The 16,171-nt window shown below is 37.8% G+C and overlaps 1 protein-coding gene across 8 annotated transcripts in view; it reads left to right on the forward strand.

Annotated features, from left to right (window-relative positions):
* GRM5 (glutamate metabotropic receptor 5) overlaps positions 1 to 10,873 on the forward strand; it is a 239,810-nt gene extending 228,937 nt beyond the window's left edge. For 7 of the 8 annotated variants that reach the window (XM_027653971.1, XM_027654134.1, XM_027653904.1 and 4 more), the window contains one exon: positions 3,158 to 3,980. In XM_027653971.1, coding sequence (XP_027509772.1) covers positions 3,158 to 3,980 — 823 coding nt within the window. Of the gene's footprint in view, positions 1 to 3,157 lie in introns of all 8 variants that reach the window. The other variant, XM_027654205.1, reaches the window with a different exon arrangement.
* The last annotated feature ends 5,298 nt before the right edge of the window (positions 10,874 to 16,171 follow it).

Here is a 16,171-nt window from a genome sequence, read left to right on the forward strand (position 1 = left end):
GGTGCAACATGATAAAGTGGATGATACACTTCTGACACAACAATTCCTACTATCTCTGGGCAGACTATTAGGATTTTATGTATAGATTCATTCCTTACTAATAAATCATAGAATCATAAATGTTGGAAAAGACCTCTGAGATCACTGAATGCAACTGTTAATCCAGCATCACTGCGTTCACCGCTAACCCATTTTCCCAAGTGCCACATCCACACATGTTTTGAACACTTCCAGGAATGCTGATTCTACTACTTCATTGGGCAGCCTGACCACTGTTTCAGTGAATGGTACTTGTTTCCTATTCGGTTTTTAATATCAAGGAATTTGCAATGAATAATGGTCAAGTCTTTCAGGTTTTTGCACAAAATTTATATCAAACAGCCACTGGGTCTCCTTCAGAGCCCTAGGATCTCCATGAGAGCTTGATTATGCTTGCGCATAGTGCAAAGGCAGTGAACAAATGCTTCAGCCAAGACTGACCCAAAACCAAACTGAGATTCAGGGAGGTTGGTGCCTAGTTCCACTGAAGATTTAACAGAAAGCTGCCTTTGCAAAGGGCTGGACACAACCTCGGGTTTCATCTTTTTCCTTTCCCCAGGCTCTTCAGTCTCGTAGCTCTCCTTAGTGATTGTCTCTTTAACTGTGACCAGGGGAGGAAGTAACATGTTCCCTTCACAAGCTCTTAAAATCTCACCTTCAGTCAATGAAAATGCCTATGTCCATTTAGTGCTCATTTGCACACCTAAAGCCGTAGGGTTTGAAACATCTCTACTACGCCAGTGCTTGAAGTCAGGAGAGGTGCTAGAATATACCTCTTTCTTTGGGTAAACATTTCTATTTGCTAGTCCTTCATGTTAATGGCATTTATTTCACCACTGTGGCAGGCATGTCTGTCACAGATCCCTCTAAGACCTCACCAAGAGGACATCTGGTACTGGAACTAGACCCTCTCTTTCTGCCTAATCAAAGTTACAAGTGCCAGATCTGTCTGTCTCCTGGTCCAGTTCAAATTCAGCTGCAGATAGGACAAGGTCTTATGGTCATCATACCAGACCTAGAGGCAATATCTTATCTACCAAATGATCCAAATTCTGCTCCTGCTGCTGGCATTGAGCTCCCACTGAGCTCAGGACTCAGCATGACAAAGGGGCCTCAACACCCATCAAGTATATGTTCCTAGGAGAAGCATACAATTCTCAGAGGGAACAGTTTTCCTCTTCAAGACATTAGTGTCAGCTCCTGTTCAGTCCAGGACCGCATTCATAGAAATCCAAAGAATCAGAGTGAGCAGTGCTACAAATCAGATTTGCTTTTCCTTCTTGCTCTGATTTTGGTACAGCAGAAGGAAGGGATTGTCTCAACTGCAAGTTACAAGCCACTGGCTGTTTTGCTTGACATTTTGGGGGTAGGGGCCTTACAGTCAAAGTCCAAGATCCAGATAACATCCTGGTGGCCACTGCAGCAAAGGGATGAACCCTTATGGACTTATACGGATCATCTCCCTGTCTACCCTCTCCTAAAGTACTCATTGGTTTACATTGTGTTTGTCTACTGGGTTCTGTCATGCTGCTTTTGAAGGGGAAAACTGTTGGCATATGTTGTGTTACACGATTCATCGTAATTCCATGTAATGTAATCACGGATGTAAACCCAGAAGAAGGTTTTGTTTACACTCAGTACACAACTTTTTTTTTAGATGACTGTAAGAGCTATTAAACTGATAGTTTGAGGCAAGCCTCTACATGAAGGCTGATATAAAGTCATCTGTTTTTGGTAAACTGTGTGCTTTGCAAACTGTTACGCTGTAGGCTAACATGTGAGTATATCTATTGCAGACTTAAAAAGCAAACAAAAACCAAATTTGTGATAATCTACCAGGGTTTCCAATGTTGCTGTCTTTTCAAAAATCCTCAGTGACTATAGCAAATGCTTTGGAAACCAAAGTGAATTGTCTGAAAATCTGTTACATTTTGTGTATAAATCATGTTTATCTGTATGTGGAGACTGTTTTTCCTGTTGATGTCACTTCACAGTCATTGTCTGTTTCAGCTAAAAAATATTTCTAATGGTCTTCCTTAATTCCAAGGACTGTAGGTTGATATATGTCCAAACACCAGCTCATCAGCCTGAGGAAAATGTAAATGGAAAGCACACATTTCATACTATGTGTTTATAAGTGCCACTGCTGGCTTTTTTTAAGTAGCAAGAGGAGAAAAATAAGCAACTTTGATAAAGAGTAGAGTATGATGGTATCTGAAGAGAATTTACCATAAGAGGATTCATTTTTCAAAAGAGTGGAGCAAAATATTTATTGCTGTCTCGCAACTCAGGTCACCATGAGGAGCTGCTTGTATAGTTTGTCCAGTATTTTTTTCCTACTAGGAACATAGTTTCATTCTCTGAGCTGACCTGCAACTAAAAAAAGTAAATTATTTCTTTAATTTAGTGGCAGCTAATTTACCAAGTACCTCAAAGAAGAAGTCACACATCAGAAGCATCTCTCCACCTACAACCAGGATAGCCCCTTTCTGTGCATTACTCTAGTACTTCCAAGTACTGGGATATAAAGAGATTTTTTTTTTCCCCAGCCATAGCAGACTACTCTTCTCCATCTTTCAATCTACAATCCCTACCCCATACCAGGAATCCATGCCCCAAAATTACATCAAGCTCCTTACCACTGAATGCTCCCAGGCCAGCCTACATACTTGACCCCAGCTAATCCAGGTCTCTCATTCTTTTCAAGCACTTAATTATCTTTCACTCCTCCCTGCATCCCTCGGTACCACAGCCTCTCTGATACCAATCCAACAGAAGGGAAGCCATCAAGCTGCTCCTTCCTTCAGAATGGACACTGCCTACGTCCCAAGGGCCACAGCAGAGGGGTCAGCAGTGGCCATGAACTAGCACAGAACAGATCATGCCTGGATGCACAAATGGCCTCTGAAATGAGCTGACACACTGCTAGTTGTCCTGGGACATATAAGTATAAATTATAGATATAAATATATTGCAATGGATATATATACAGATATAGATGAAATTGCAGTCAGCTTCATGATGAATATAAGCTCTGAGATACAATATACCCATGGTATAGGTACAGTGATTATATTTTTAACTTTGATGCAAGTTACCATCTTATTTCTGTTTACAGCTCTAATGGGAAATCAGTTTCCTGGGCCCAGAATGAGAAAAGCAGCCGAGGAGCACACCTTTGGCAGCGGTTGTCAGTCCATATCAACAAAAAAGAGAACCCCAACCAAACTGCAGTGATCAAGCCTTTTTCTAAAAGCACAGATAGTAGCCGACCCAGTAGCAGCGCTACATTTCCTGAGGCTAGTGCCAAAACACTTTACGACGTTTCGGAAGCCGAAGAGCAATACCCAGCTCAGTACCGACCACAGACTCCCTCACCTATCAGCACTTTGAGCCACAGAACTGCCTCCGTTAGCCGAACAGAAGACGATGTCCCCACCTTCCAGTCAGAACCTCCTCAGCGAAGTAGCTCCTCTCAAGGCTCCCTCATGGAGCAGATCAGTAGTGTGGTTACTCGTTTTACAGCCAATATCAGTGAGCTGAACTCTATGATGCTTTCAACAGCTACTCCAGGGACAATGGTGGCTGCTCCTCTCTGCTCTTCATACCTGATTCCACGTGAAATCCAGCTCCCTACAACAATGACCACACTTGCAGAGATCCAACCACTTCCTGCCATTGAAGTCAATGGCGCTTCACAGTCTGGTAGGAAACCTTCAAATGACAGTGTCAAAGAAGGCACTTCAGAGACACCATCAGCCAAGCAAGACCTGGAGGAGTTGGTAGCTTTAACTCCTCCTTCTCCTTTTAGAGACTCTGTTGATTCTGGAAGTGCATCTCCCAGCTCTCCAGTTTCCGAATCAGCTCTCTGTATCCCATCCTCTCCCAAATATGACACACTCCTCATCAGAGATTATACTCAGAGTTCTTCTTCGCTGTGAATGTAGTTCAATACAACATTGGATCTCAACAGCTACAAGGAAGTAGTGAGGGAACAGCCAAGCCTTCAAGATCTCCAGTGTTTACGCAGATAGAGTGAGAGGCATTGGGTCATCTTGTGAGGAACGGAGGGGAAGAAGAAGAATTATTTGAGGAGTGGAAACACCAGATTAATCATGCTGATTTAAAGACAAAATGACTCGTGGCAGATTATCGTGGCCTTAAAAAAACATGGGCTTTTCAGAAACACTGAATCTACTTTTGAGGGCTTATAAGGAGTCTGTTAATCCAGTTACATACCAAGTGCTTTGCTTTAGTATTACAATGAACTGTGTGTACAATATATGGGGCAGGGTGGGAGGGAAACTAGATTGTAAACAACTGTACAATGGTTTATTTGTTTACTCAGATTCCTTACCCAGAAGTCAACCTTGATCTTTTATCAAGAATAGAAGACCAAACATTGAATGTACATTTTCTAACAGACTCAAATCTGGGACCAACCTGTCAAGCTTTCTTTCTTTTTTTTTCTATGAAGATCTCAACAAACAGTAATGTATGTTCAATAACTATGAAACTTTTTGCTGAAGAATATTGTGTCCGTGATACCTTACACTTGGATAACACTAAGCTGAGGCTCTGCAGTGAGTGACTGCAATATGGAGGGCTTTATAAGTGACTTCTCTACCTACACATTTGTTTATGAAATTCTCTTCTATCAGTATCAAAAATTCAATTTGTTAACATTGGATTCACCTTCACAACAACAAAACCCAAGGAAGATTTCCTGACTATTTCACCATGTTGCCAACTAATAATGAAGTAGCAAAAAATATTTTCTGGAGTACTGTTTTGTAATTCCCTTATCAGGGCAAGTTGTTGAGATGAATATTCTCTTTCTAGCAGCACTACTGAGCTATATTATAGCTGCACTCCCTACTGAAACTAATACATTTTTACAGATGTTCTTCTGCTAACACTACCAGTTAAAATACTTATTCGGATTCCCATAATCTTTTCTTGTAAGGAACAGTTAACACCCTAAGGATTTTCTCCATACTTTGAAGGACAGAATTCTAGGAGACCAATTTGGATTATGATGAATGCTTACTGTCAGTGGAAAGGTTGTCGTAATCACAATTAATATCTATAGGGAAAAAAAGACCCATGTCAAAGTCTACTTAGAGGTGATTTAGCTACTCTTTAATAAGCAAAAATTTTGAACTTTATTTAGCTGCTGATGCATTGCAGCTATGAACTGTGACAAAAAAAGTACTTTCAAAGCAATACAGAGTAAAGGTTGAAACAGAGAAGAGCTAATGAGATATGAATGAACAGAGTCTTTGTTTCTTAACAACTCACAGAATAAGCAAGGGGATTCCTCATATTTTTTTCCTGTATCAAGGTAGTACAGTTTAGTGCACTTCATACTGTCACAGCACTTTTTTAATACAGGCAGGGAAGAGTTTTAAAAGTTTGAATAGTAGCTAAATAATTTTTGATAGGTATAGTTACATAGAACTTTTAAGTCGGACCCTAAACGCACACTGTATTGGCTCTCTTCTTCATGACATAGCTGTCCTCAGGTGTCAAACTTTTATGAGTTTGTTTTATTTTATTTAAGGGTAGTATGAAGTGGTGCGTGATGTACTTCAATTCAAAGTTGAATTGATGTAGCCTTATACAGAAGACAGCTTCAAGGAAGGGAGCCTTGAAATAAGGCTGCTATGCTTCATTTTCAAAACCTTTTAGATCTTATTTCTTCAAAGATAATGAATATTTTGTAATCAAAATTCATACCTCCTTTTCCTCCCCCATGCCCAGAATAATAAATATTTGATCAAACAAGCAAAACATGAAAACACATTCACATACTTTAGCAAAAATAATTTTCTTTTCCTTTGGGATGGTTGTTTCACTATTATGTGTTGTACTCCAATTTACTACCCAACAACATTTAAAATAGAAAAGTAACACATAACTGAATCCAAACCAGCACCTCAGAGAGATACTCAGTGACGCTGTACATCCTGAACAAGACGGTGTTATCCAGTTGCAGTCTGGGCATGCTTATTTTGCCAGGTACAGTTGTTTACTAGCTACGCCTATAGCATGAACAGGCAGGTCACGAAACAGCTCTACTCCAGAAGGCAAATTGATACACTAAGTCATGACTGTAGGTCCTTGTTGCTTATATGTAGCTTTTGCCTCCTCATATGACAGCTTAGCACAGACTCAGTTCTGTGCAGCTGTATGGTATGACTAGAGTTCAGTTCTGCCCTTTTGGTTCACAGTACTAGCATGTCTCATCATCCCCCAACTGCCCATATCTTTATGAGAAAGAATCTTCTGTCACTGGTTACAACCTACATTTAAGGGAAGAGCATATCCAATCAGCCTGTGACACAAATTATCATTTAGGGAGATTAGACAACTTAATTGTTGTTCGTGGAAGATTTATATGATAATATATGTCTCCCAACAGTGCAATATTGTTTTGATATAAACAGAGTGTACTGAGATAGTTATTGTTAATTTTAAATAGATTCTATTCCTACCCGCTCTCTTATATTTTAAACTGTAGACCAATGTCCTTACAAGAACATTCTCCATCTTGATCTTTCCCTATTATTTTAGGTCCCCATTTATGTAATATTTTTTTATAGTGGTGGACAATTAACATTAATGTGTTCCTGCTCAAATCAGTGGGTTTCGCTGCACTGTGAAATAATCAGCAGTGGAAATAAGGATTATACAGACAAACAAAAAACCCTTTTCTTAAATACAAGATTAATAAAAAGGAGTAAGAAATAGAAACTGTCAAACTCAGCATAAATATACCTCTTCTGTTTCCAAACTGCAATTCTGAACCATCTTGGCCATACTTATTGCTCAGAGCTTCCTGACAACTTTCGTATATATTGCCAAGATGATACAGGTATACAGATGCACCATGTGCCGCCAAACACACACACCTCTCAATCTAACACCTGAATGCATGTTTTAAAGGCCTAAAACACTAATGCTACACAAGCCACATTTTAAACACTTTTATTCACTCTCATTTTGGGAGTAGTCATGTATCTTTTGGATATCTATCAACCACAGCAGAAATTTTAGTTGTACAAAGAACCATGGATGGACCTTGTTAAGATCATACCCTCTTGGAGTCAGTCTATTTTTAATGAAAAATAGAACAACCTTAGTGGCATTTAAATAAGGCAGAAAAAAATCTAATTGTGCAACCTGCAATACACCAATGTCACCTTCTATGAGGTGTTTGGATTTCAACAAAGGGAGAAAAGGGTTTTGGAAAAGAAGGTGGCAAAGGTGTAATGCCTGTAGTAGTAATTCAAAGGAACCCAGAGGGAGATAGACAAGACCGGAAAGTTCTTTGAGAGAAGTCAGTGGGTTTGACATAAGGGAAAAGAAAATTATGAATTATAGACATCAGGATTTCATTATGCTGTTTGTATGTTGGCCTCTGTTTAGGACATCAAGATATAAAGGCAGGGTCTTTCAGGTATAAATGCAAAAGTTACAATCACAAATACTTTTCATTCTAACTAAAGAATGTGCAAGTACCAACCAAATGGCTTGAATTTGCCTTCCAATTTAGTGCTGCTGCCAGAAAGGGAATTAAAGGAGTTGAAACTTTAAAGGAGTTTCTTGACCACAGGGACCTCAAAAAATCATTTATTTCTTTTATGTTTGAGGCCAACCCTGAAGAGTGAAGGTGTAACCACCTCTGGATCTGTGCTTTTGAAATAATGTGAATCACTCTGGCAGCCCAGTTTGGAAAAAAAATCTTTGCAATACTGAAGAAGAACTGTATTTTTAAATTGAGTCTGAAGAATAGGTGCATGACTTTGGAGATGTGCTTCCTTGTACTTCTATCTGAACATTTGGGGCCTAGACTCATACAGATACTTTAGACCACATATTTTTAGACCACAGTCCACAAATCACTTGCTGATGTTTCATGGGAGCCTAGCTGATCACAAGGTCCTGATTTCTTCCATTGATTTCCAGCTACAAAAGTGAGTTAGAAGCTAAATGCTAATTAAAAAGTAACCGTTAAAAGATTTAGAAGCAAAAAAAAAAAGTTGTGTTAGTTTGCTTGGATGCTTATTCAGTTGCTGTGTTTGCAAAAGGAAAACTTTTTATCAAAACTGGAAGAATAAGATCTCCAAAGAGAGCAAACAGGAAGGCCAATCCATGATTCTGGCTCTGGATAATAGCAGAGTTCCCCTGGGAATGTATTCATTAGAGTGTGCAAGACCAAAACTGAAAAACAGTATAGCTCTGGGTGTAAGTTCTGTAAAGGAAAGTGTGCAACCTTGCTATTCTGCTTAATACATCATTTATGAAGTGAGAGGAAAAAAGATGACAGAAACAGACAGCACGCAAAAAAGTCGGTTCCTTAGGGAAATCAGAGCACTATGCTCAGGATTAATAATGTGACCATGACTTTTTTAGTGTATTGGAGACTGGTGTCAGGGCTAACTCTAAAAAAAAGGAGTTTGGGCCCTAAAGTGAGGATTTCCTTAGCACTTAATACCTACATTTAAAACTCAACTTTAAAATCACTGTTCAGTTGCCACCTTACTCAGGCATCAAGCATTGTATGTCTGCGTATGCTTAGAAGTACCCTCATCTTCACACATCTAAGAATCTTTGTACATAATTCATGCTAAAATCCATCAGGAATGCAGAAAACAGTGGTTCCTTGGTTAAATCCCTGCATATCCCATGAGTGAGTACACAGAATGCACAGTACTTAGACATCAGGATCATACTGCCTACAAAATGAAGTAGCAATCTTCCTTTGTTTTAAGGTTGTGGATCTGGTTATGTTGCTGTTTTTACGACATCTTTAAGGTTAGAATAGTCGGGCAGAAGGTAAGCGACCCGAATTCAGGCCCTACCATTGCCGGAGGTGATGAAATCTTCCTCCTGGCTGGAAAGTGCTCTAATGACTCAGTTTTGAGATATTCCCTGTTCATCTCACTAAGGTCATTTTACAGAATAGAAAAATACTCAAGAACCTTGCATTAGAAAAGGAACAGCTACTGTGCAACCTGATAGGACATACGCTTGGCATAATTAAAGATCATATATGACCATTTAATATAAAACTCTTTAAAAATTTCTGGAACAGAGACCAGGTGAGTATTTTATCTCCAAAGAAGTGGAGACAACCTTTTGTCTCTGCTATGTATTGACTAGAAAAAAATGTTAAATGCTTCCCTGAACAGTGTTTTAGTGACAGGAGGGGAGGATGTGCCCTTACATAACTCTGTGTCTGCAATCATCTTGTCTTCCATCTGGTGTTCTTAGACCCTTTCATGGAAAGGAGAGACTGAGTCTTCTTGGATAGGTGAAGAAATTAAACTTGGGGTTCCCACTTCTCTGAAACTGCAGAAAAAGGGACCCGTTTCATTTTCCTCCAGTCATCTTATACAAAGGAAACTCATCTTTGAAATAAAAAGTATAGCAGTGTCCAAAATTTGGTCCCAATGGAAAATTAGCATTTTCTGCTCATTGCATTTCCATACTGACTCAAGTAGGATAATCCTGGGTATCTCTTTCCTTGTGTTGTTTTCTTGGGCACCTAACTCTCCTCAAAAACTCCATAGCAAGGTTAGACATTTAACAAAGGGTTCTGAACCCCACACTAGAGCCAAAAAACTATATATTACACTGTATAACTAAGGGCTGAAGTCCTTTGCTGGCATTGGCTCCTAATCTATTGAGGTCAATGGACTTGCTTCAGGTGAACATCCATGTAAAGGAAATCAAAGTCTGATAGTAGCCAATGAAGTCTAGATTTTGGCTACTTGTTCTGCAGAGAATGATAATGAGAGGATGTTCTTCCCACTTTCTTTTGAATCAAACAGCAGATGGATTTTATTAGGTTCATTCCTGGAACTAAGCTTGGTGAATAGTACCTTCCTACTATACTTCTTTATCATTGCTACTCTATCTGGTACCCTAATGAGAAAATCATACTCTGACTTAACATATGTATTAAAGGATGTGAGAGAACATGTCCAAAGGCAAGAAACAGGTCACAGTTTTCTGGCAGTTTCATGAATCTCATAAAAACAACTCAATACTCTTCATGAACAAGAAAATCATTCATCTGCTACCCATTCCACTGGGCACTTCACCTGGTAAAAACTTCAGTTGAGTCATCCAAATTCACTTTTTTTGCAGTGGTTTATTATTATATCCTCTATTCAAACCTCTGCAATTGCCACTTACAATTTTATACTGTGAAAAGGAAAAGAGAAAAAGACCAGTGAAGCATAAAGGTAAGTAAAAAATTCATCTCAGTGATTAATTAGAATATATGACTGGTTTTGTCTTATCTGAGTAATGACAGTACTAACAAATAACAATCATTAAGTCACTCTGATCTGCCAAATGGGAACAAATATACTATGTATATTACATGTAATAATAGGATTATATGGCAGCTGCTGGTGGTATTTGTAATTAGAAATCTATATAGAATATAGATGTTTTAGAGAGACGGTGCCAATTCCAAAAGATCCGTGTGGGCTATAAGTGCTTGTAATTATTTTTTTTTAATTTGCTAATAACTTATGAAGAACTGGTTTCAAACATTCTGTGAGCATTTGTTCTTTTTTATGTTGTTGCTGCTTATACTATTAAAAATAGAGAATGTAAAGTTATTATTTTGATGTGAACTGAAAATGATTTTCATAAAATTTAACATTTTTATTAGCTTTGATTTTGCTTTCTACCTGTACAAATGTAATTTATTTTAGCATTTAAGAATACACTTGCTTGTTTCTCAATTGTCTACATCATGTTATAGTTGGTGTTTTTGAACAGTATTAAAAAAAATCTGTGATATGACTGAAAACTGGACTTTTTTTTCTCTGCAATACTTACAGTTATATTTTCAGTGTATTTTTCTGCAAACCAGGTGTGCCTATACACAAACTCTTCAATTGTAATCTTTCTCTTTCTCTCTCTCTGTTATTTTAAAGGATTAATATAACACTAATGATATCATGGTTACATATCCCCCTAGTATAATTTGATCTTTCTCTTTTGAAGCAAACACAATCTCATGGATGAGGCGTATATGGATTTTCAGGTTGAGAGGAGATAGCATAATAATCTAGTCTTGAACAAGAGAAAACAAAGCTGTTCAACTGAGAATTCATATACCAAAACATTATTTTTATAGATATTGTAGAAAAGCACCTTACTCCTATCATTGTAGGTTCTCATCTGATCCTGAATTGCAAAAAAAAAAAAAAAAAAAAATCTGAGTAAATTTTCTATATCCTTGAATAACTGGTTTCTAGTGCTCTGCCATTGTAACCCCTAGGAATCAATGCCTTATCTCAAGTCTGGCTACATTCTGTTTCCAGCCAATAGATTTTGTTTTACTTTCTGTACTAAACGGAAAAAAAACAAAAAACACCACAAACAAAATATCCCTCCCTCAAAAAAGACAACCAAAAAAAACCCCAAAAAAACCCACCAAACCAAACCAAAACCAAAAACAACAGCAAAAAAACCAAAATCAAACAAATGAGAAAACACACACACATAGGAAAAAAAATACAAAACAAAACAAAACCCACTGACTTTCTTGTTTGGAAATTCTCTCCATCTCATTCCAAAATCTGGGATTTGGAATAGTCTTAATATTCTTACATAGACTGGCATGAATTTGGAATAATTGCATTGCATGCAGTGAAAAGCAGTATGTCAACTGCAGAACTCACATAAAAGATTATCATACACATTATCTTCTAAACACATTTCTAGAGAGACTGCTGAATTGGTTTATTTGTTGTTGACAAATTAAGGAGAATAATTTATAATACAACAGTAGGTGAAGTGCTCATTTTCAGCTAAAAACAATGTGAATTCACATCATGTCTTTAAACCACCTAAAAGTCTATATCCCAAAGTAAAGTCTTTCAGTGCAGAAATCAACAGCAGTTGTTTCAGTGAAATACACTGCTTTGGGTGAAGAATGTTTTAGCAAAAAAAGCATTGCAATCACATCACATATTGGAGAGAAAGATTTTGAAAACAATGTGCAACATCTTTTTCCATTGCAGAATATTTTTAAAGTAGTCTCTGAAACACTATATCAGATTTGTTCAGTTTGCAAGAAAAATTAATTTATTCCATTCTCTGTGACCACATCTCAGTTGTGTTTGAATTTCTGAATTTCTGTTATCACTACAGTATGATGACCTTCAGAAACTAATAAACTGATAAACCCCATTCCAGATTAAATCACAAATCAGTGTTTATATAAAAGGAAAGGGGTTCAGTTCCATAATACGCCTTCAGAAATATCAGAGCAGTTAGTGGTAAGAAAAGTAAAAGCTCAATTTCTGAAAAAGTTTGGAGTCTAAATTCTCTGCCTGTGTGGAGCTTGATCTTTCTTTCCTATTTGGTCCATAAATGCTACCTGACACCAGAGAAACCTTACTGCCAATATTGCCCTCCTTAGCTGAAATAATACACGGACTGGGTGCTCTTTTCCTTCTCTCATCCTCCTTCTGCTTTCAGCAGGGACAAACATTGGGAAAAGGGCTGGAATTTTAAGAACTGTCAATCTTCCTTTGTGTCTGTTTGGGTGCTATCTAATAAAATTGTTTTCCTATTGTATCAGTTTAAGACCAAATTGCAGCAGAGTGCATAAGACCTTTGTTATGACAAAAGAAGTAGATGAGCTTTCTTTCACATATACAGAGACATTTGTTATTTATTTACACTTTTTCAGGAAAGTAGCTTCAAACCACCATCTACTTTCATTTGTTTGTTTGTCTTACAATTTAGTCAACTTTTTAGGTTAAAACAAAGCAATCAGCATACTTGTTCATTATGATTTTGTGTAATGGGGACTCAAAACTTACCTCCATGTAACTTACCACGTTTAATAGTTTAGCAAAGATCAGCAAACGAAAAGTTTCACTGTTAAGTTTTACCTGGGTTTTCTCACATATGATGTGAAGAATCACAGAATTGTTTAAGTTGGAAAAGATCTCTAAGATCAAGTCTGAATGTTAACCCATCACTGCCAAGTCCACCATTAAACCTTGTCCCTTTGCACCACATCTATATGTTTTTTGAACATTTCCAGAGGTTGATTCCATCACATCCAGAGAAGCCTGTTCCAATGCTTGAAATATACTCACATGTACATACGTTCACTTCAGATTTGTGCTTGTTTGATTAAGGTGAAGAATAGGCTTAAGTGTTTGTCACAAGATTGATGCTGTGTGTTATACACTCTGTGGGCTGGTCCATGGCCCTTGGCCCTTATGAGAGCAATTCCCAGAACGTGGCTCTCCTCCACTGATTCCCTTCTGCTCTGAGCCACTCCTGAGCTGTTCCAGAGCTTCAATTATGAATACTCTTAAACATGTGTGTAAGTAACATGTAAGGATGTCAGTTGAACCTCAGCTTAAGAATCACTTTAGACTTACATTTATCTAACTGTATAGACACATTACTGATGAACCTGGACAGGAAGATTCCAAGAGGACATGGAATTCTAAGAATCTCAGTCTAAGACTAGAAGGATAATATTTGCTTCCAAGTAGAAGACAAACACTACGGGGTGCCCCAAATTTAGATGTCAATGACAAACTTATAAGCAAAATGCCATTGAGGCCAAATATGAAATGCAGATGTGCTGTATCAATGCAGAACGTACAAAAGTAGCATATAGAATATTGAGATAAATTGACTAAGACAAATAAAGAAGAGAACACCAAAACCAAAAATTCAAGACTGTATTAGAAGTGAGACATTACTAGAAAAGAAATCGTGAGACTGTGAATTTAGGAAGCAATTAAAAGGCCAGCACAACTCTGGAGGCCCACTTGAAAGTAAACAAGTCAAAAGTGTGAAGTACCACACTGACATGAAACAGACTGTGGATGTGAGAGCATTAAAGAGCAGGAAAGGAATACTCTAATGATGCTATCGAGGTCACTGAATTTCCATGCCAGTGTCATACCGAAATCCTGCACAATTATAAACTGTGTGAAATGCCATTATTTCCTTTCATATTATTTTGTCCCATTTCCTCTTTGGAGTCTTTGTCTTTGTTATTTATGACCAGAAAGATACTAGACATTTAAATAATCATGATAGTAAAATCTGGCATCAAGTTAGTGCAGTAAAGTTGAAAACACATAGACTTGTCACATTCTTCTTTGGTAAGATAAGGCTGGTAAGCACTGCCCGTATGTGAATACCAAACATCAGAGAGTGTTCAGCCAAACAACAGGCTTCACCAAGCTTCATCTTAAAGCAATATAACAGAGTGTCTTGGCTTGTACCACTTACAGTTTATACCAACTACCTTCCAAATAGTGCTGGGAGGCTTGGAATGATGGTTCCATTAGGTCAAAAATACCAGGCTTCTTGGTTGCACTGCTGCTCCAACAGAAAACAGCATCTCTTCAAGCTAGGGAAAAACACAACAATAGCCCAGTTATAATACAACATGTATGTCTCCAGTGAATGAAAACCCTCAACCGCAGATGAAAATCCATAGTGGGACACAGCTACAGAGAAGTCACATCTGTTACAAATACCCACAGAAACAAAGTGGGTTTGTTCACTGGGCAATGACAGCTTGAATTCAGCCCAAAAGATGTACATTTCTTGTACCATACAGAAAAACTCTGCCTATAGCTTTGTTGAAACAGGTTGAATGCCAAAGGAAAGGAAAGAAATTATATAAGATTCCATAGAAAAGTCCAACGGTGCTGAGATGGATTACAAGAAAATATAGAAATCACCTTTTCCTCTGTTATTCCTCGGTTATCTGCTGATGACAGACCATGGGATAGTGAGTTTTTAATTTCTTCATTATCCTTTCACTACCCCAAACAGACAACAAACACACAGCATGATAACCAACAGGGGATGCTCAATCATCTCATACTGCATTGACAGCAACTGTCTTCAAAACAGGTTGCTAGATACAAACAGTGTGTCAACACTGGCTGAGAGGGAACATGCAGTCAGCTGAAGGAAGGAAAATATGTTTTACCAAAAAGGGTAAAAAAAAAGGGACTCATATTACAGCAATATCAATCTTGAATAATTTCACTGAAAATACTGATGATGAGTATGAATGAGACTTCTGAGTGTATAACAGATCAGAGTCTGAGGCCCTGTTCAGGGTGATACTTCTAATCAGTGTAATCAGTGTAATACTTGATGCACTTGTTTTTTAATATGTTTCTATAGCAGAATTTTACCAGAGAATAAGCATCTTTTGTTAACTAGTATTTGTTTTCCCCACTCATACATTTCATAATTTTTACTGTTTTCTTGACTTTGAATGTCCTCAAAAAGTTGTCTACCTGAATTCCATTGGAATTCAAATTAAACTTTTTACTTGCATTATTTTAATCAATCCTTGGTAATTTTGCATTAGTACTGCCAGTATTTGTTATTTTTCACTTAAACAGAAACCCAGAAAAACAATTCCCAGTTATAATTAAGTGAATGGGAATTCAGCCATAGAATTACTTAACCAGTGAATAAACTCAAAATTTATTGCTGAATCCTCTCTATGTTGAGCTGGTAAAAGCCCACGTGCATCAGCAAGGGCACTGTTCATGGTCAGTAACTGCTGAAGAGGATAATTTTCTGCAGATTTTGTGTTAACAGAAATACAGCTCCTGACTAGAGCTGGACTTCCTCTTGACTAATACGCTGGTTTATTCTGCACCACTTACCTTTAATACAGAGCTAGTTTTCTGGAAGACTAAGTTCCCTAGGATAATCAAAGGCTACATCATGCTAATCAACCTCAGTGCCAGAAAATGTTCCCATTCATCTTAAATTTACTAGAATAGACTACGTTTAACCATGTTCTCTGTTTCAGGGCTTACTCTAACTTAAAAAAAAGAAAAAAAATCAGAGTGGAACAGAGTGTTCAACACAACTGGATCAAAAATGAAAGGAATGATCACTCTCTGGTCAAAATCTTTCTCAGTTTAACAAATTTCAAGTCTTAACTCTTCTTCTGTTCAATGGGGAAGAGGGAAGAGCTCCAAGCCAGTATTCAAACCCGTCCCCAAGGAGTTTTTGCTACAGCTGCTGGGAAATCAAACTCCAGTCATCAGTCCAACAGTTAAATTTCATTCTCCTCAATGATGAT

Source organism: Corapipo altera, unplaced genomic scaffold (assembly GCF_003945725.1).
Source record: "Corapipo altera isolate COAL_440 unplaced genomic scaffold, ASM394572v1 0, whole genome shotgun sequence".
In the NCBI taxonomy this organism is placed as follows: Eukaryota; Metazoa; Chordata; class Aves; order Passeriformes; family Pipridae; genus Corapipo; species Corapipo altera.